Below are 22,190 nucleotides of genomic sequence, written 5' to 3'. Positions count from 1 at the left end.
TGATGTGGAACTTTCTGACTGGAGGAATAGTGATTGGGATGCCACCTTGTTTGGCACTTGTGCTTGGTTAAAGAACGTTGAGCAATATCTCTTGATACTCAACATTATCTAACTCGCTCAAAGTAGTGGTGTTGGGAAGTATTGATGTAGCTAATTCTTTCTTCCATGTATTTGAAGTGTCCTTGATGATGATGAAGCTTGAAGATGTCCTCTTGGTCCTTGCTTCCTGCAAAACAAACAAAAGATGGTATTAAGTATACATGAAGTTTGCATCTTTGGATAATTGAATTAACATAAAAGAACCCCTTGTGAGAACAGGAGACAAGATTTTAAGGAAATTCACTCCAAAAGTGTAGCAAGGTACACGCCATTATTGAAATTTGCCTTGGTCCTCAAGTGGAGTACATGAGCGAATTTAGAAGAGAGGCTTTGCTTTAGCATAAACTTAGTCTATTTACTTATTCTTTGAATGTTCACATCGTTTTACTTCACTTAGAAGGTTCTTGAGACAATCTTGCTCTGGACCCCTTGTAAGGTACATGGCCTAAAGAAAATTCGCTCTTGTACCCTTGGAAGGGACATGAGCGAATTGGCCTTCTTATCTCAATTCATGCTTAAACTTGATCCTCATTGCTTTGCTCCTTGATTCTCAACCCTTCTCCTAACCAATTTGATCTCTAAAAGGGTTAAGTTTAGGTTTCATAGCAAGGTATAGAGCTTCTAAAGAGAATTCGCTCCTGTACCTTTGGAAGGTACATGAGCGAAATCCTCATTTGCACTCAAACTTCCATCATTTTTTCAAATTCGCTGGCTCAATCTTCACATTTGTGCGGGTTCAAAGGTGTGGTCAAGATGATACCTTATTAGACAAAGCCTTAAATTAAGAATTTGACCCAACCAAAGGGCAAGGCACATGCTTTAGGAAAATTTGCTCCTGTACATTTGGAAGGTACATGAGTGAATTAGGTGATGTCTCTAGATTTCTCACTTTTCAAATGAAAGCACTCTCAATACTCATGTTTTCCAAGATGCTTAGTGTGTTTTCCAAGATGCTTAGTGTGTTTGCACGGTTCATGATGTAGCAAAAGCCCAAATCACCTTCAAGGAGGCTTGTCTAGATAGCAAAACACTCCTCTTCAAGAGATTTCGGAGGCTTGTCTAGATAGCAAAACACTCCTCTTCAAGAGATTTCGCTCCTGTACCCTTGGAAGGGTTAGGAGCGAATTTTATGCTCCTTGCTCAATTCACACTCAATTCCCCTTCTTAGCTTGATTTCTTAATTCTCCTCTCATCTTGATCAAGTCAATTTGCCTTCATCCTAGCTTAAAACAAGATCTCCTTAGTGCATTAGGTGAGATAGGGGGTCCTTCTAAGAGGCTCGCTCCTGTACCTTTGGAAGGGTCAGGAGCGAAATTCTTCTTTTGATTCAATTCTTTCACCATTCCTTAATACTTTACCTTGAACTTAGCTTTTGAATCCTTCTTCCATCATGATCAAGTCGATTTGTCTTCAATTTTGCTTAGAATGAGATCCATTCAACTCCTTAGGTGAAAAATGAAGCTCTTTCAAGAATTTCGCTTGTGTACCTTAGAGAGGTACGGTACCCTTAGGAAAATTCGCTCCTGTACCTTTGGAAGGGTCAGGAGCGAAATTTGCTTGATAGCTCAAATCCTTAGCCTTTTGCCATTCAACTTCATTTAAATGCTTTGTCCAAGGGCGTATCTAAGTTATTTCCACCTCAATCAATGCGTTGGACCCTTGGAGCATAAGTTGATGCAAATTAGAGGCAAAATGGAGGCTTCAAGAGAATTCGCTTCTGTACCCTTGGAAGGGACATGAGCGAATTTGGTTTTATGGCTCAAATTCCTCACATTTCTTCATTCAACTTTGTTTCAACTTACTACGAAGGCATGGATTTTCATTCAATCAAGGCGTAGAATCAAAAACTTTAATCCATGTTAGAAGCAAGAGAGGGTTTTAGGGAAATTCGGTCCTGTCCCTCTGAGAGGTATAGGAGCGAATTTGGCTCTTGAGCTCAAATTCTTAACTTTCCTCCAAATTTCTAAGTTTAAACTTGCTCAAATTCATTCTTAAGGGCAAGTTCAAGCTAATTTCTTCCCAATCCATGCCCTAGAGTGAGGATTTTGATCCAAGTAAGCAGCAAAAGGGAGCTTTAGGAAAATTCGCTCCTGTCCTCCTGAGAGGTACAGGAGCGAATTTGATATTTGGAATCAAATTCTTCATCTTATGATGATCAAAGTTCATTTAGTGCATCTTTTAAGGTGTATTCAAGTCCATTTCTCTCCCATCAAAGCCCGGAAACACAAGTTTGATCCAAATGAGAAGCAAGAAGGGGGGTCTAGGGAAAGTCGCTCTTGTCCTCCTGAGAGGTACATGAGCGAAATTCACATTTTCACTTTAACTTGGAGCAAAGGAAGTAGCTCTCAGGATCACCATTTCCAGCTCACTGTTTACCAATCTTCTTTAACTCAGTCAATCTTCATGCCAATCTATCATTATCAAAGAAAAGGTTGTATTAGCATCAAGTTAAAGAAATCTTCAAGAGTCTTGTTCCATTCACCTAAGCTCTTTTCGCTGCTACAAGATTATCAAAACATTATTAACCATTAACCTTCAAACAGCCTTTTGTGTACAGATCAGTCACCAAGGGATCAAAAGAAGTATGCTTTTAGACCAGATCGGTGCTTTGAAGGATCAGGATGATCTCTTGCAAAGGGAGTAATTCGGGCTTTTGAAGAGCGATGGAAGTAGATTCACGTTTTTTGGAGTGGCAACAGAAGTCATCTTTGGATAGCTATCTTCCAGCTTGATGTTGTCTTGAAATATGAGTTGCTTATTGTGAATTTGATCTTCTTGACTTCTCCACGTGACTGGTCTTCTATGCTTCCTTGAATGCTCATCTTTCCATCAAACCTGAAAGACCAAGAAAACACTTGGATCAAAATTGTGAACAAACACCCGGTTAAGTAAATGTGAGATAATTCACGGGATTCACTTCATGAAATTCTTCAATATCTGGAAATAGCATCAATGGGCTCTGCACATAACAATTCAAATCTGCAATTGCATTTTAGTCCTATCAATGACATATCAGATCTGGACCTGCACAAAAATTAGGGAGGAAAACACCTAGATTTGAATATGAACAGCTTGTTTGTCTTTAAGAATTACTTCCCTTATTCTCTGATTTGGCTTAAGTTTGATCTTCTTCACTAGATTGCATTAATCTCTGCTTGAATTCATATCAGGACTGCATATACTTGTTTCCAGACTTCGATGTAGATTGAAATCCACGTCTGTCAGATTATTCACTTAAATCTGCACCTCTTGAATTCTCCTTAAAATCTGATTACCTCAATTCAAATATGAATTCGTATCTTTGCCTTGTCATTTACTTATGCTCTCCTTATGATCTGATTTTGAATTTAAATCCCCCAAATGGTTTTGTTCATGTGACACATCTTTCCCTTCAAAGGCCAGCTTGTTTATTTCCTAAGTGCCACACCTTACATTGTGTTTCATCGTGGCTCATGCTGGGGATATTAGGGGTCAAAGAAATGATGAGGTGTCTGCTTTCCTTTTAAACAAATAAAAATAAAATGTCTTAAAAACTTTTTCCTTCACCTTAGAGTTTGGTGGGGCCCAATCAAGGCTACGGTGGTAAAGGAAGTCAAAGGAAATACTATGCCTTAAAACAAGCTTTTAGAATCTCCATTTCAGATTTTGTGGGGCCCAAACAATATGTGGCATGGTAATTAAAAACACTTAAAATCCCCAGGCTAAAGCTCGGTGGGTCCCAGCAAGGAAGGTCCTTAAAAATCTTATTTGATTCTCCATTTTTGTGTGTGGGGCCCAAAAGGATGATATGATACGGTGGAGAGAAATATGAGGGGGGAAGTGGTAGGAAATGTTAAGGGTAGCTGCTACGTGGAGAAAGAGGGGGGAATGGGATGTGTGAGGAAAGGGGGACATAAGGGATATAAATGATGGAAGTAGGAGATATGTGGGGGGAATGAGGTTTAGGATGTGGGAGGTAAAAGGGGTTGGAGGGAGTTAGGATATGTTGGGAATAAAGTGGAGTGGGAGGTATAAGGGGGTAATGAAAGGGTAAAGGGGATGTAGGTTATAATGGGATAGGATATGGGTAGGCTAGGATGGGGGCAGGTGATAAGGTGGAAAGGTGTGGGTAGGAAGAAGGTAATTAGGAATAAAGGTGGGAAATGGGAATAATTAAGTAGGTAAGAAGGTTAGGATGTTGTAGGCCAAGGGGTATGGAGATAGGAGGGTGGGAGATGTAGGTATGGGCAAAGGTAGGTGTAAATGTAGATGAAGGGTAGTAGATGAGTATACTAGGATGGGGAGAGGGTTAGGTAGGTAAAGGTATAGGTTAGAAGATAAGATGTAAGGTAAGGGACATGGAAGTGGTAGGTTATGTAGAGATGTGAAGGAGGTTAAGGCGTGGGGTATGAAAGGTGGATGGAGGGTAGGTGAGTTACAAGCAGTGTTCCACGGGCGTTGGGGACGAGGGGACGGGGGGGACGCGTTTTCGGGACGGGGGGACCAAGGGCCTAAATTTGGGGACGGCGGCGGGGGGGGTGGCGGGGTGGTGGTGCTCATATACTTGTACATATACACATAGTACTTGAAAAACTAGTTTTGAAAAGATGTATGACAGTATTACAGTGTAAGAATTACATTTCAAATGAGACTATAGGAAATTTGAAATACTAAATCTAAATACCAAGATTTCTAAGTTGTGTTGTTATATGGAGCCTAATCAAAACTCGGAGGTTAGATTTTCCCTACTTCTATCGGCGCGGTTTCCCCCTATATTTTTCAACGGGGGTTTGGGGGCAGCGCCCCCAAGTTGGGGTCAAGGGGCAGCGCCCCTTGCGCGTTCCCTGTCGCGATACAGGGCGGGGTCGAGGGGCAGCGCCCCGCGAGGCCAAAAATACTTTTATTATTTTCTAAAGGCGTTGGGTGTTATTTTCCTATTGGCCCACGTCCAATTAGAGTTACCCCTTAACCCTCAAAAAACTTAAAAACTCACTTTTTTTAAAAATTTTAATTTTAAACATTGCATATAAGTGGGGGCGACAGGAGACGTTTGGGCATCTCCCCGTCCTTGGAGAGACGTCTGCACGTCTCTTGAAGGACGGGGAGACGCCCAAACGTCTCCCAAGGAGACGTGGAGGCGTCTCCATGTCTCTTTGGGAGACGCCCAAATGTCTCCCAAGGAGACGTCTCCACGTCTCCACGTCTCCCTGGGAGACGCGGGGATGCGGGGACGTCTCCGCGTCTCGGCGGCGCTTGGGTGGCGGTGGCGGGATGGCGGGGGATGTCGCGTCCCCGTCCCCCCATCCCCGAGACGTTTCTGACGGGGGGACGCGCCCAAAAAGGGGGGGGACACGTCCCCGTGGAACACTGGTTACAAGGTATGGTAAATGGAAGTGAAGAGTGTTAGGGGAGGTAGAAATGGAAGGAAATGAAAATGGGAGTGATTGGGTTTTGGGCACCCACTGACAGGATCGGGAGAAGTGGAAGGGATTATGCCTTGGCTGGGAAAAGGGAATGTTAAACCTCACTTCATCTCAAAGAGAAAGACTTGGCCAGCTCCTGAGCAACTACGAACAAAAGGTTAATAGCAAAGATTCAACAACAACTAACTAAGCTAAGACAACTAACCTAGAAAGCGAAAAAGTGGGGGTCCCCATTTGCAATGGGGCGATGTGTGAATACATCACAACAAATCACAAGGGGACTTATGTTGAATTGTTGAATGCTTGAATTGTTGGAACTTAGATCATCTGATGTTGCAATCTTGTGATGCTTTCTTTCCTAAACTAGCTTGAGTTTGAAAAAAAGAGCAAAAGATGAAGGATTGAGAAAATCAATTCTAAGGCCTAGAATGTAAGAAGATGGATGAATGATTAGATGGAATCCTATTGGGCGAGGTCTCACCATCAACTTGAATAATTTGACACAAGCTCAGTGCAATCTAAGGACATTTCAAAGACGTTCAAATCATTATCATCAAACATTGATCACCATTCAAGTTAATGCATAAACTATGGACGCATAATAATTTGAAGTTAAGCTCATATCACTCTAGTTGACCATGCAAGGCACACTTACAATCAGCAAGAGGCTAGTGGTATGGACTAAATGGACTCCACATAAATGCATTCAACAATTTCCTCCATTCAATCTAATCAACAAAAAAACAAATTGAGAAGTAAAGATCATGTAAGTTGTTGAAGCAGCAAATCAAATTCACCATAACTTAAATGAAATCAATTGTTCTCTACAACAAGGGTTTGACAACAATCTTTGCCTTCTCCTAATCTATCTTCTATTCTAATTGCTATTCTATTCTTCTCCTGCTACTAACTATTCACTACTCACCATTTATTAACTATTAACCTTTACAAATGAAGAGCTTGAGCTTAATATAATGCTCTCAATACAATTCAATGGCTAATGAAAAACCCTAATTAGGGTTTGTTACAACAAACTCAATCCGGGCCAATGAAATAATTACACACTTTGTCATGACCAATAGATAGTAAGGGTAGGTGCCTCGAATTTTGTGCCATCACAGGTGAGTCAAGTACATTGCATCTAGACATGTTGATGTGGAACTTCTCTGATTGGTGAGTGGTGACTAGGATTCCACCTTTAACTTGCACTTGTAGGCTTGATAGATCATCATGAAGGAATACTTCGGCGGTGATGATGATGATCTTCTAACTTTGATTAACTCTTTTGAAACTATCCTCGTGAGGGCTTCAATCATGGATGTGCAAGGTATAGATCTTGGCTTCCTCTTAGTTTTGAAGTATTGATGTTGCCTCGGAACGAATTCTTGATGGCACAACTGCTTCTTTGCTTTGGAGTTCTTTCTCTGTGGCTCCTTTCATGTTATTGGTTTTGTGGATCATGTCTTTGTGTAAGTGAATGCTTCTTGTGTAATCACCTTCTTGTGCTTGTCTATGAAGTTCCCTTGAGGGTACCTTCCTTGTATCTTAATCTTGATGTTGAAATTTGATCCTTGAGAGACTTGTTTCAATCCTCCTCCAATGTGATCCCTTGATTTCTTTCTTCATCTCTTGCAAAACAAACAAACAAGCATCAAACACACATGATATATACCTTCTATATAACCTCCTAATTTGATGTAATTATGTGATTTCATGTGGTTTGCAGGTTTAATAAGAGCATTTAGAGAGGAATTCGCCTTCATGAAGGAGCACTTGAAGTTGTTTTTCGCTCCTAGAGAAGAGCACTTGAAGTTCACTCCACCCCTGATGTTCATGAAGTTACCCTTAACTTGCCTTTGAACTCATTTTCATTCATTTCTCTTCATTATATGGGTTCTAACATTGAGCCTTTCCACCATTTATTGATGCAATCATGATAAGCTGTCCTTAGGGAAGGCCTCTATAGGAATTTTACTCTGAGAGTGGAGCACATGAATTTTGCTCTACTGGGCTTGAAGGTGAAGTTCGCTCTCCTCCTTCAGTTCATGAAGTAGCCCTCCAACTTACCTTTCATCATCTTAAATTCAAAATTATTCTCTCCTAAGCATGTTAAGGCATCAAATCAGCTTAAGGAAATGACCTATTAGGAGTTTTGAATCTTATTTTGGGCAAATGATACAAATTTGCTCCCCTAGGCTTAGACATGAAGTTCACTCCCCTCCTTGGATTCATGAAGTTCGCTCCCCTCTGATTCCTGAAGTTCACTCCCATGGGCTTAAACATGAAGTTTAGATATAGAGTTTGCTCTCCAAGGCAAGCACATGAAGTAATTCTTAAATCTTGCCTTTAATCTACTTAACACAAAAATTACTCTTTTTGAACATCAAATCAGCTCAAGGTAGTGGTCTTGTTTGTAATCTTGCAGGTTCGCCTTCAATTAGGGGCTTATGAAATTCTCTACACTTAGCTTCCACATGAAGTTCGCTCCCCTCCTTGGATTCATGAAGTTTGCTCGCCCTGCTCAGTTTATGAAGTTTGCTCCCCCTGCTCAGTTATGAAGTTCACTCCCCTTGCTCCGTTTATGAAGTTCACTCACCTCTCCCAGTTTATGAAGTTCGCTCCCCTTGCTCAGTTTTATGAAGTTCGCTCCCCTCTCTCAATTTATGAAGTTCGCTCCCCTCCTTCAGTTTATGAAGTTCGCTCCCCTCCTTCAATTCATGAAGTTTGCTCTTGTGTGCTTGAAGGTGAAGTTCGCTCTCCTCCCCTTGAAGATGAAGTTCGCTCCTGTGGGCTTAAACATGAAGTTGACTTTGGTCTAAAGAAGAAGCTCTTGAGATGTTCTCAAATTGAAATCTTACTCACTATCTTCATTCAAACGCTCCAATTCATACTCAAACAAGGCTTTTAAAGGGGAATTCGCTCCAAAAGCAATGGCCATGAAGTGAAGTGAAACTAGACACTTAGTGTTTTCTTGTTCACTCTCCTTCATTTCATTCATTCAAGCTTGTTAAAACTAGGCTCGTTGGTGCTTGACCCACTTGATGTTTCTCTCTATCACACCTCTTTCTCTTTATGTTCATTTTGACTTCATTTCATCCCCAAAAGAAGAGCTATCCTCCTGACTCCCGACTTCTTGACCATTTATGCCTCTTCAATGTAAAGGCTAATAGCTAAGGACTCTAACACTATCCTAGAAAGTAAGAAAAAAGTGGGGGTACCCATTTGTGATGGGGCGATGTGTGAATACCTCACAATAGGTAGGTGCATCAATCTTTGTGCCCACACATGTGGTAGTTATTTGCCTTGTGGGATAAGCCAGGTGCATTGAATTTGGACGCCTCAACTTGAAGTGATGTGTAAAGATGAGTTGGCAATGACTAGTTGCCACCTCAGCTAGCTGATCCTTGTAACTCATCACAAAGGTAGGTGATTTAGGCATATCTCTTGATACTCAACATTTCCAAGCGCCTGTGGTGAAGAATGCTGTAGTGAAGAATGGGATGATGGTGGGAGATACTCCCAAATTGCATCATCTTCCTAGGGATCAATCTTTTTAATTTTGATTAACTCTTCTGGAACTATCTCCTTGATGTACTGGCAATGATTCTTGGATTTCCGGAGGAAATTCAAGATTATGAAAATTCTTCTTCCTTTAGCACATGCACTCCGATGCTTGCTCTTGCTTTCATCTCCATTCTATACTTTCTTCATCTTAACCTCTCATCTATTGCAATCACCTTGAATGTATGGATCTTGTCCTTAGCATTTCTTCTTCTTGCATGATTCGATCTCCTTGTTATGATGCTTGAGTCTTGGAGTGTTGCAATGTCTCGGATGGTGTGATCTTGATGTTGTAGGTGAGCTGATGAGCCTTCACCTTTCTTTTCATATGCTTTGCCAACTTAAATATGCTGCTCTGATCTCCTTCCAGTTAGACCTGCCTGCAAAACCAACAAAGGAAGCATCAAATATGCCTGATATAGACATGTTTCTCAAATCTTTTAATCTGAAATGCATCCTAAGTGTTTTAATCTCTTATTTTGTGCCTGATTCTGATTTGAACTTTCTTTCAGGTCTGGTTTGTCTGATTTTACTCGATTTCAGGTCTGAGACCTGCCCTTCCTCATTAGCCTTCCAAGCCATAGATTAGAAGTAACTTCCCAAAAAGTTCGGACTTTTCAATGAGCATTGACTGAGAAAGTTTGGGGTTTCAATAGGGCACTGATTGAGGTGTCAAGCAGGCTGGAGATCCAAGGGGTTGTTGACTGTGATAGTTCAGACTTTTCACAAGGCATTGGCAATCATCAAAAGGAGATCGGACATTTGGGTAGGCATCGCCTAGATTAGGTCGGGGTTTTCATAAGGCATTGACTGTGAGTGCAAGCTGATCGGGGATTTGGTAGGTCATTGACAATGCCTTCAATTCTTGCTTGATAATCTAACTTGCTCTTTCCTTCATACTTAACACATTGAATTGATCTTTCCTTCACCACTAACATGATCATTGATCTAAATAAATTCTTCTATCCTTGGGCGGGGATTTTACCAAGCATTGGCAGTCATTGAAGGAGGTCGTGGATTTGAGGGGGCACTGACTGAGCAAGGTTGGGGTTTTGACCCCTCACTGACTATGAGCAAAAGATGTTACCTATGCTTGCTAATTTACCTCATTCTCATCAAACATCAAGCATTTACTCTTAGAAATGTCTATCTTGCTAAGCAAAAAGGGTTCTTCGTCTAGATCGGACTTTCAGGGGGTCACTAACTGTGGAAGAAAGAGGTTGGACTTTGGACACCCCACTGACTAAATAAGATCGGACTTTTTGGGGGTCACTGACTGTGGGATGAAGCAGGTCGGACTTTTAGGGGGTCACTGACTGTGACCTCACTTATGCAATTTCACTGATAGAGACACTTACTTCATCAATCTTAGGGCCCTTTGTCATCAACACGTCCTCATCCTGATTGCCTATGCTGTGACTGTCCTCATCTCAAACATCCTTGAACTTTTCTTTGACAGTCATGCATGCTTAGATTCAATTTATCTCTGATTTTGGAGGCATATGACGTTGATGATCAAATGAAATGATCATCCCAAATCGCTCATCTCCTAAGCCCTGAGAGCTAATTGACCTCACTTCAACTCAAAGAGAGAGACATTACTTGATCATTTCTTGACAACCCGAGAGCTACGCTACCTCAAGTAAAAGGTTAATAGCAAAAGACATTATTAGACGACCAAGCAAAGACAACTAACCTAGAAAGCAGGACAAAAGTGGGGGGTCCCCATTTGCAATGGGACGATGTGTGAAAACATCACAACACTGAGGAGTTCGTGAACCAAGCTTTTCGGCCAACTTGCAAACTTTCAAAACTTTAAATGCCAACTTTATAACCTTTTTGATGAACCTTCAGGTTCGCAAACCTGAAAAGGTGTCAAAACTAAGTGTTTAACTTTTTCCCAAAGACTTTAAACTTCTTCTCCACTTAGACAATTTTGAGTTGAGCAAATCCTCTTGAGACAAAAACAAAACTAACATAAACACTATAAAACTGAGCCAAAATTGAAAGTACCTGAAATATTTATGGTTGATGCTGATCACTCATGCACCTAGATGTTCTTGTATTAGAATGTGAGGGTGTTCCCCTATAGTTTCTATTTTGGGTGATGTTCCGAGGAATATCCCCCAAATTGAGAAGATGTTCCTAGGAACACCCTCTGAATTGAGTGGATGCCCCTTGGCTTGAAAACCTCAGGGATGCATCACTAGGGTACATTGATGAAGACTATGTTTGTAATATTTCATGTTATCCCTAGTTTTGAAAACAAGTCCTCCTTGTATGTCATATATAGAATATCTCTCTTTAATTTTGGTAATAATATGCACTCTCTATATGTTCTGTTCAAAACTTCAAAATATCTATCCTTAGTTTTGGAAATAAGGGACTGTTTTGGTCGTTATCTCTAATGAAAATTTTGGACTTGGTCTAACAATATATTCAATCTGCTATGAATAACTATTTTCCTTTCTACTGTTTTGTATTAAATATGCTTGAGCACATGCTCTGTGATCCCGAAATTATAATGCAAAAGGTTTTGGAATGTCAATTGCTTGTATATTGACTAGCTTTTCTCATAACTTATTCTAGGTGACCTATCACTTTTTCCATTGGAAGAAGGGTACTCCTTTTTCGGAAGATCAGGGAATATACAACAAGTTAACATGGTGGGAACAGATGGATAATGGCAAGCAGCTGACTCGTAACAGGAAATTTCTTACAGCAGTTCCTCTAGTATTGTAAGTATACTTCTATGTTCTTATTGCTAGATTGATTTTGGGATTCCTTTTTAACATTGGGAGATAAATGCATTGCATAACTGGCAGGGGTAAACAATAACTGCAAAGAAATTGATATATCAAAACAGTTATTTGAAAGTTGCTAGATGTGGTCCAGTCATCCCTGTTACCATCCGATTTTCCTTGAAAGCTGCTTTCAATTTGTCATGATGGAGTAGCATTAGATTTTTTATGCAAAAGCAACTCTGGAATTCCACTTTATTTCTTTGTTTAAATTTTCATTGTTGAAATTGATTGTATTATAAGAGTGCTATAAATTGAATAGCTTAGTAGAAATAATATTGTTACCCAAATCTGTGCGATGAAGAAACAATTGTTAAAAGCCTGATCTCGTTTGGCTTAATTAATATGTTTTAGCATGCTCCTTACTTAAATATAGCAGATTTTACCTGCTAGGTCATTTTCTTTTGAATATCCTCTGCTCTTTTTGAAAGCTGCAATAATGAGCCCCAAATGCTGCGAACCCATTGCTGTTTTGAATTTGAGCCTTAAATACTGATGTAGGGCACAAAACTCCCTTTTCAGAATCATTTGATCCCAGCAAGAAGTCCTCATCCTCAACCTGCTGAAATCAAAATCAACAACTGAAATGAGTATTTTGTCTCTTTTCCTGTGAGGAGCGCTTTAGTTTTTGTTTGTGGTCATTCCTTTTTTGGTCTTCTATATGCTATTGTATTCTTTATGTGTCTGATTACAGATTGTATACATCCTAGATATAGCTATGCATATCCAAATAAGTTTTGAATATGGCAGGGCTGTATGGTGGAGATCAGTGTTACAAAACTCGCTGGGATCAGGGTTAAATTGCTGAGTGTCAAGGTGAGGCAAGTCAAATGAGGCCTGCAGACTTGCTGGTGAGCACTGGTCAGACTTGCTGGACTCATGAGTCCCATGGCACACACCCATACACCCACACACACCCACACACACCCACACACACATCCACACAAGCCCGCCCGCACGCACGAATGCACGCACATGTGCACACGCACACATCCACACACAGCCAGACACGCATGCACGGACACACACACACATGATCAGATGTTGGGCACACAGACAAATAAGTGACCAGACTTTGGATTTTACTAAAGTAACCAAACATTGGATTGATAAGGGGGACACACACACAAATAAGTGATCAGACTGGATTTTACTGAAGTAACCAAACACTGGATTAATAAGGGCATTCGTTCTTTCGATGAATATCCATTTCATTCTCATTTGGTTAGCTTCTAATTATTGCTCTATGGCCTTGATGCCTATGTTTTGAAGTGTTAAGAGCTATGTTACTGGATCCATCCATTTTGACCTTGGATCTGGGTCTGATCTGTACTGGATCCGGACTCTGGTACAATGCAGTTTCTGATCCTGGTGGTGCAGAAATGTGACTTTGGATTTGTTCTGGATGAACCTAGGTAGAACCTGGGCAGTTTTGGCAATGCCAACATAAAATGCTTTTTTCTTGGCTGTAATTTGCTTTTTTATTTCTTCGCTTTCTAAATAATTTCTAGCTAGTTAGCAGGCATGGCAAGTTTTTTGACAATTTTTGGTGTGTACTTGTTGGGTACTCAGCTACTTTGAGCCCTTCACTTGCACTGTTTGTGAAAAATGTGCATTAAGTGCTCCAAAACACTGTTTTTTTGGCTTTACAAGCATTGGTTTTTGCTTTTTGAAAAATTATGAAAATGGTGTGCACCATGAAGGTCCGTGTGGTTTCCAAGCTCTTCATTTAGGCTGCCTCTCAACTTCACTGGGGGTGCTGTCTCTTGACTCTATTGGGGGCAGACTGAAAAATAAATTGAATGAATGATTCAATAATTGGATAATGTATTCAACAATATACAAGCGTATATATAGAGATTACAAGACAACGTTCTAAATTAAGAACAAGTCGTTTAAAGTGAACTACCAAAAAGCTAAACGCTAAATAAAGCTTAAAAGCTAATTAACTAAAAAGAAAAAGCTAAATGCTAAATAAAGCTTAAAAGCTAATTAACTAAAAAGCTAAATGACTATTAAACAAGGAACTAAATATAGGTGACTAAAATATAATTAAATATTCTAATACCCTCCCTTAATGGTCATTCTATCAACTAACTACCCTACAGAAGACATTGCAGGTCTTTTGATCACAAATGAAAAGAACGCTTTGCTGCGATGGAGACCCTCCTTGGATCTGAAAAGTGTTAATGACCAAGAATACCAGAATCCATCCAACATGATGTTGGGTAACTGTTGTGACCATTTCACACATCGCCCCATTGAAAATGGGGACCCCCTCTTTTTGCTCGCCTTTTGCTTCGTTTTTTAGGATTTTGTTAGTCAGTCAGTTGTCTGGATTTAGGGTTAAGCCTTAGGGTTTTAATTAACGTCTTTTCAAGCCAGAATCCAGTCAGTTTTGAGAGCTTTGAGCTTCTTTTCTAGGATGCAATTTTGAATGCAATGATTTCGCCTATTTGGTCTATTTTTCTTCAATTGGAATTTTGAATGCAGAGCTTAATTTTTTTTCTAAGTGTTGATGATGAAATGTGAATTTTTGTCCAATTGAATATTTTGACCAAATTTTGACTTTTTTGATTTTTGATCCTGGGCATTGAGAATGGTTTGTTTTCGCCTCGTGAATTGATTAAACTTGTAAAATCATGTTATTTTGGCCTGTAGGAGCAAAATCGCTCCTGTCCCTCAGTGAAGGACGGGAGCTCGTTTTCGAATATCTTACTGTCCCTGCAGAGTCAAGATGAATTTCGAGTTGGAAGTGATAGAGAAAGGCGAGATCTTTCCATTGAATATAAATTGAAGATTTTCATGAACACAGAAATGCCTCCAAGAGCAAAATCGCTCCTGTCCCTCAGTGAAGGACCGGAGCTACAAATCAAATTTTGCCTTGTCCTTGCAAGATTTTGACGACTTGACGATTCGAAGAGGTCCAAGGGAAGATGTTTTATCAGATGAATATAATTTGAAGTGCAAATATGAAGGAAAATGACCCAGAATGCTAAAATCGCTCCTGTTCCTCTCCAAGGGACCAGGGCGAAGTACATTATAGCTCCCGTCCCTCTCCCAGGGACCAGAGCGATATTCTTCATAGAGTAAAATCCAGGCCAAGATCAAGTCAAGTTCATGTTTGGTGGCGAGGAAGACGGTGAAATGAACTCATTGAATATAAATTGAATATTTTAAAATGTCAACAAGGGTCCCAAAATGCCTAGTTCGCTCCTGTCCTTCAAGAAGGGACCAGAGCGATTTTTGTTATAAATGATTTCCTTGCCAAGTTTCAATCGATCCCAAGGCATGAATGAATGGAAGGACGCATTACGAACCCGTTGAATATAAGTTTTGAAGGTGACAAGGTGAAATGAAGACCACAAGAACAAGATCGCTCCTGTCCCTCTCCAAGGGACCAGGGCGATACAGTGGTTATATTGCTTCTCACTCAAGTTTAAAACCGATCCAAGTCAAGACGAAGGGTGGCAAGAACGTTTCAAGGCATTTTCATCGAGCACAAGTTACCAAGGTCATCACATTGAAGAAATTTGCACTCTAAGACCCAGTTCGCTCCTGTCCTCCAGGAAGGGACCAGAGCGATATTAGGTATATTGGCCAACTCATGCAAGAATGACGTTAAGACAAGGCTTCACAAGGTCATACAAGGTTCAAGGCGTCTTTTGAAGGTGATATATTAAGGTTTTGAACGTCCGAATGTTGCCAAATAAGCTAAAGAGCTCATATCGCTCCTGTCCTTTGGACAAGGACCAAAGCGATTTCATTAAAAACACTCATACTCCTTCAAAGTCAAGGCAAGGCGGGGATGGACAAGGTAAAGGACGCTGTTCGAAGGCAATAAATGATGAACTAAGGTTAAATGTTACCAACTTGAGCTCAAAACGGAGAAAAAAACATGGATCGCTCCTGTCCCTCTCCAAGGGACAAGGGTGATGATCCTTATAACATCCAAACACCTCATGAAAGCAAGAGGGACGTGCGTGGAATGGACTAGCAATGATGTTATTCGCCTAGCAATGGAAGATCGAAGATGCAAGATGAACGTGAAAACATGGAGATCGTTCCTGTCCCTCTCCAAGGGACAAGGGCGATGTTAGGCAAAACACATGATATCCTTTGACAATCACGTTAAGATAAAGACGCACAAGGTTTTAAATGGCATTTGGAAGATGATACAAGAAAAAATCCGTATCAAAATGGAGAATTTCAAGCGAAAACCTTAGGATCGCTCCTGTCCCTCTCCAAGGGACAAGGGCGATGATACATCTAAAGACACTCATGCGCACATGCAGGGCAATCTAATTCGAAGAACCCAATAAGATGATCGATTTGGAACGTGGAAATGAAGGAGTTGAACGTTGAAAACGCAAGAATCATGACAAAAATGGTGAATCGCTCCTGTCCCTCTCCAAGGGACCAGGGCGATGAGGTACGTCCACTTCATTTTCAAAATTTTGGCGCCAAATTAACCTCTTTGAATTCATTTTAATGCTAAAGTTCGATAAGCTTTAAAATCCTATTTAATTGGCATTTAATATGGCGTTTCGCATTTATTAATTATTTTGCCTTGGTTTAAAAATCGAAATTTATTAATTAAAGAATGAAAGGCATTTAATTAATTATTAATTAATCATAAAAAAAAATCGATTGGGGCGCTTTGATATGGAGGTCGGTCTTATTATTTAATTAAAAAATCATTTTAAATTGCTATATTTTCCAAGTCGGCCTTGATAAATGGAGAGGTGCAAGCGCTATATATGGAGGGTGAAATTGTCATTTTCACATAATCATTTTACTTATCTTACATGCGATATTGAGGAAGACGAAGAAAGTGCGAAGTGTGTTTGAAGAAGTGCGAATATCATCCAAAGGTGGCGCTAATACTTCCAAGGTGGTGCGATATTTGAAGATCTATATTGAGCGAATTTGCCAAGATTTGAAGGTCACGCCAAAGGCGAACTTGAAAGATCACGTCAAAGACAAAGGTGGCGAAATTGATTTTCTTTGAGGAGATAACGTTGAAGATTATTTATACCTCAATTTTGCCTAGGCGATCCTTTTCTTTTGCATTCTAGAGTTAGCTCTCTATTGAGGTATGGCGATTTGATTTTTATTGTTTTATTTGTTGATCGTCATATTTTAATATTTTGAATTTTGAATTCCTAGCTCAATCGTTTTATTTTAGGAAGTGATAACTCAAAGACTTATCATGAAGTTTCCTAAAATTTCTCCTCTAATCTATGTTATTCATTGCAAAATCTATTCTCATAATGAAATGTTGTGTAGGTATGGCGACCCCGAAGGCGGGAGCATCCACCAGTCGCTCAGCTCTCATGAAAGAAGATCAGAAGACCGAAGAGGTGGAGACCAAGATCGTGTCGAAGTGGAGCAACATTGGAGATACAAACTTGGGGAACTTTAGCACGAAGAAGTTTCGAGAGGTCCCTTACATTGGTAAGCCATCACCTGTCGCCCGGAGAATAATCGAGAGTGGTATCATTAAGGCGGCAGGCTTTCCTCCAGCTATTCAGTGCCATGAATTGATGATCGAGTGTGTCCGTCACTATGATCCACAGTCCAGAACGATCGTGTCCAATGAGGGAAACACTTTGGCATACCTTTCAGAGGAAGCTATAAGTGAAGCTTTCCATCTTCCAGAGCACAGGGACATGATATACAAGAGCATAGAAGGAGCCAGATCAATGTACGAAGATGATCCAGATGCTTGTCTAAGTATTATCAATAAGAACTGGCTACTCAAAAGTTGTCCCCGTTTGAGCAAGGTCCCGAACACACCGCACAGGATTGATTTCCAGGAGGAGTACAGAGATTTAATTACCATGCTCAACCGAGTTACAGGAGCCCCTCATGCCTTCTATTTCGAGAAGTGGATGTTTTACTTCATCCAGGTGATTGTTCAAGGGAAAGGTACAATACATTGGGCTAGGATGATTAGCCATTGCTTAGACGTACAGTTGAGGAGACTCAAGGCTACTAAGTCCTTCCACATGAGTTCATATGTCATCTATGCCTTGATCAGGAGTGTTGAATACGCAGGACTACCTCACAGAGAAGTGATTGGAAGAGGACCCGGCGAGGTCAGAGCTTGTGATTCCTATGCCTACTTGCATCATCCGCCAGGGAGCAACTATAAGTTGGTTAATGATACTTTCACGATGAACATCACCAGGACGTTGCAAGGTGGAATTCACAACAGGTTATCTCAGGATGCCCAGGAATTCATAAAGAGGTACGGTGCTTGGTTCATTCAGTTTCCCAAGTTCACTTATATTAGAGTACATGGATGTCCTTTACCACCATACATGTTGCCGAGATATCCGACAGACAAAATTGTGTTACTTGAAGTAACAAGACAGTTGGCAGCATATGTGAAGGCATTCAGACACAGACATCAGAATGGAGTTCCAGTACCCATTATTTTGGGTAATTCAGTTGAGGTATGTCCTAATGCTTTAGCCATGGATGACGCAGAGAAGGAGTTAGCCTTGTATTCTTTTTCATCTTTTGCTTTGAGAGAAAGCTTTGATCCACATGGACATTTAGAGGAGATGGTCGGTAGAAGGTTTAGGCATGAGTATCAGATTGAAGATTTTATGATGAATCTCTTAGATGATCTTGAAGTGAAACGAAAAATGCATTCTAGATTGCCTTTGGATTTCATCAGGAAATGCAGGATTTACAGAGTGGCCGACCAAGCTCAGGACAGTGGTAGACATATCCAGTCTTCCTATGATCGAGAAAGCAAAACAGTAGGGTTAGATTGGAATGAGCCCGAGGTCGTGGATTTAGATACTTTGATGGCACCAGTCTTGTCTTGTACTCGCAGATGGGTTGACATTCAGCATCAGAAGTTAAGAGAACAAGGCATAGCTATGTCTTTCACTTTGGAAGAGAAACCTGCCGAAGGTGGAGCTAGTGTGAGTGAAGGCAATCCTAATCCTAGAAATACAGGTGAAGGTAACCTTCGATGTGCCAGTGAGGGCAATCTCCATTCAAGAGGTTCGAAGAGGAAAGAGAGACCTGGAAAGAGAGAGTCTTCCAAGAAGAAACAAGAGGCTAACAGAGATCGATCATCCGGTACTTCTTCTAGACCTGAGAAGAGAACAATTCAAGTGGAAGAATCCATGGAGTCGATGGTACAGAACGATAGACAGGAGGAAGGACAGGCACAACATGGTTCACCAGATGGATCTCTCCAAGACTATGAGTTAGATGAAGACAAAGAAGACAATGAAATAACATCTCCTCCCAGACAAGAAGAAATAGTGCATAAAGAGATTCAAGTTCAAGAAACAAGATCGATTATCCCAGATTGGTTGAAGGAAAGATTAACCAAGGTGATCGTAATAGAGGACGAAGACAATGCAATTGATTTAGAGAGCCTTGTTGGACGTTCACACGAAGTAACAGAAAAGAAGAAGGCTACCAAGATGTCCAAGATGATTCGAGATGAGACTGGATCCAGAAAACTGCAGATAGCTACACCGGCAGTAGACAAATATGAAGGTGAGATCCTAGCAGAGGAATATGATATACAGACTTTTGAGTTAGGACCATCCACAGCAGAGCAGACTTTAGATGATGCTACCGACTCATTTGAGGCATTGAAAGACAAGCTTAGAGAAGAAATGGAGAAGAACAGAAAGCTTGAGAGAGAGGTCGGTGCATGGAGGACATATTTCAGTCACATCAATGACCCTTTGGGACGTCAGGATCCAGTTAGATCACTAGTACAAGCATTGCCGCTTCAATCAATCAATGAAGCAGAAAGATTCAGGAACATGGTCCAACGTACAAGTAATTGGATGGATAGATCTCATACAGTGGCTGTAGAGTTTGTAACAAGGATGATGAAGTTTATTCATCAAGCTATCCAGGTTCTTGAGATGATCCACAATTTGATGATAACAGTAGCTGCATTCGCCCATACCAAGGACGTTATCATTCCTGTCTTGAAAGTTATTAGACACACATCAAGGAAGATTTTAGCGCAGGAGAGGATCTTGGATGGAGAACCTCACAGTTTGTTTCATTGGTCAACCTTACTCCATATGAAGAATGTTTTCTTTGAGGACATCAGTACTAGATGTAGCCAAGTTGAGGAGGTGATCAATCCGATCCAGGACAGAGTATTTGAGGTACTTCGTACCATCCTTGGCAGAAGGATCGAGGTCGAGACAGATGTGGAAATGCAGGAACTAGAGGATAGAATCAAGGTCATCTTTTGCAAGGACGCAAATGTTACAGATGAGCAGTATGATCAGATGTTCGCCATCATGCTCCTGATTGAGAGGACGAAGGAACTTGAATCTACTTGGGACTTAGCTCTTCTAGATGCATTCGATCAGGTCATCCACTTAGAAGAGAGTATGAAGAATCTTCCCGAGATTCCAATCGCAGAAATCGAAGGAATTGTGACAAAATTCATTGCATATGCTAAGAAAGAGAATTGGAAAGGGAATAAGATTCTAGATGAAAGGTTGTTACAGATGACATGACATCTTATTTCTCATTGGTTTATGCCTCCTAGGTTTTTGTGCCAAATTTAATATTTGGCTATGTATTTAATATTGTTCAGTAAAAAGGAGGCCATTTGTAACAAACCCTAATTAGGGTTTAGGTGTCATGATCTTGTCCATTGATTTACTTTCAATCTGGACCTTTCATTGTAATTGGGGATGCTATTTGTACCCCCCATTTTTCATTATAATAGAGATATAGTGGAATAGTGTGAGAGTTAATAGTTGATGTAAGAGAGATTAGAGTTAGAAGCAATTTCATTTTGTAGTAAGATTGAGCTTTGAAGAGAGAAATTCAAGCAATTGTTGTACATGATGACTTGGAAATCAATAAAATATTGAAGTTATGGTGTTTTGTTGCAAATTTCTTGAGTTATCTTCATGGTTGTTTGATCTACTTGAATCGTGCTCAATCAAAGTAGTTTGTTAATTTGAAAGACTAAGTGTGAGATTTGATATTTGGTAGGATTCGTAATCCAAACCACTAGCTTCTTGCTGATTGTAGGAACGCCTTGCGTGGTCGACTGGAGAATACATTGAGTCCTTTAATCTTCAATCATTATTGAATCTTGGATATGTACCTTCGTAGTAGTGTCCTTGATCTTTGATGTATTGAGTATCATTTTATTACCTTAGAAGATCACACTAATTTCAATTGAGTTGTTATCTTATGGCAAAATTGAAGTTGGTTGAATCTTGCCAAGTCTCATCCATACTAAGTCGTTCATAGGGTTAGGCTAGATTAGACCTCTTTTAAACCCTACTCCTTTTGCTATTTTTTGAAAGTTCCTTTAGTTTAGAAAATCTTGAACTTTCGGAATACGTAAGGCCCCTTGGAGGAAACAGCAAATCACATCATACCGCTGGAAGCTTGTCCACACGTAGAGACCCTACTAAAAGAACCTTGGAGTCTACCTAACTGATCCTTTATGCAGATCTTCAGCAGTTAGAGACTATTTTCTCAAGAGAGGATAAGATGCCTATTGGTATTTTATTCTGTGTATGATGGTGTACAAAATACATGTCAACAGTAACCAAACTGAAACCTGAAACCATGATTTTGAGGAAAAATCGGCAAACCCTCCAAAACTGAAGATACAAATCATCATTTTTGTGGAAAAAAATGGTAACCCTTGAAATGATTTTTGTGGAAAAAATCGAACAAAACCTTGAAACTTTGCATGGCAAGACCCAAAACACCACGTGGTAAGACACCAAACATCACGCAGTAAAACATCAAACATCATGTAGGAAAACACCAGACAACATCACGTGGTAAAATACCAGACATCATGTGGTAAACAGCAAACCTCATGTGGCAAAATAGCAGACATCACGTGGTAAAACAACACTCCTTGATTTTTGAGGAAAAATCAAGCAAAACCCTCCCACGATTTTTTCATGGTATCAGAAGGGTCGATGGGATTCTTTAAAGTTTGGCGAATTTTTAAATTAAGAACAAGTTGTTTAAAGTGAACTACCAAAAAGCTAAACGCTAAATAAAGCTTAAAAGCTAATTAACTAAAAAGAAAAAGCTAAATGCTAAATAAAGCTTAAAAGCTAATTAACTAAAAAGCTAAATGACCATCAAACAAGGAACTAAATATAGGTGACTAAAATATAATTAAATATTCTAATACAGACCCCACCAAGGTCTGTGCTGAAAGTGGCTTAGGATAGATGGTCCAATCTCAACAAATAAGGCAGAGCTTTGAAACACAAAGAGATATCAATTCTTAAAGGTAAGTTTAAAATTAACTTTTAAACTATGTTGTATCCTTACT

General features: G+C 40.1%; 1 protein-coding gene across 13 annotated transcripts in view; it reads left to right on the top strand.

The window, feature by feature from the left end:
* Positions 1 to 22,190, top strand: part of LOC131071141 (uncharacterized) — a 74,768-nt gene that overhangs the window by 39,253 nt on the left and 13,325 nt on the right. For all 13 annotated transcript variants that reach the window (XR_009112476.2, XR_009112474.2, XR_009112475.2 and 10 more), the window contains exon 2: positions 11,652 to 11,800. Coding sequence is in view for 4 of the 13 variants with exons in the window: in XM_058006850.2 (XP_057862833.2) it covers positions 11,652 to 11,800 (149 nt within the window). In the remaining 9 variants the exon portion in view is untranslated. The remainder of the gene's footprint in view (positions 1 to 11,651; positions 11,801 to 22,190) is intronic.

Source organism: Cryptomeria japonica, chromosome 8, assembly GCF_030272615.1.
Source record: "Cryptomeria japonica chromosome 8, Sugi_1.0, whole genome shotgun sequence".
Lineage (NCBI taxonomy): Eukaryota > Viridiplantae > Streptophyta > Pinopsida > Cupressales > Cupressaceae > Cryptomeria > Cryptomeria japonica.
The sequence above is the reverse complement of the archived record's forward strand: the minus strand, read 5'-3'. Positions and strand labels throughout refer to the sequence as shown.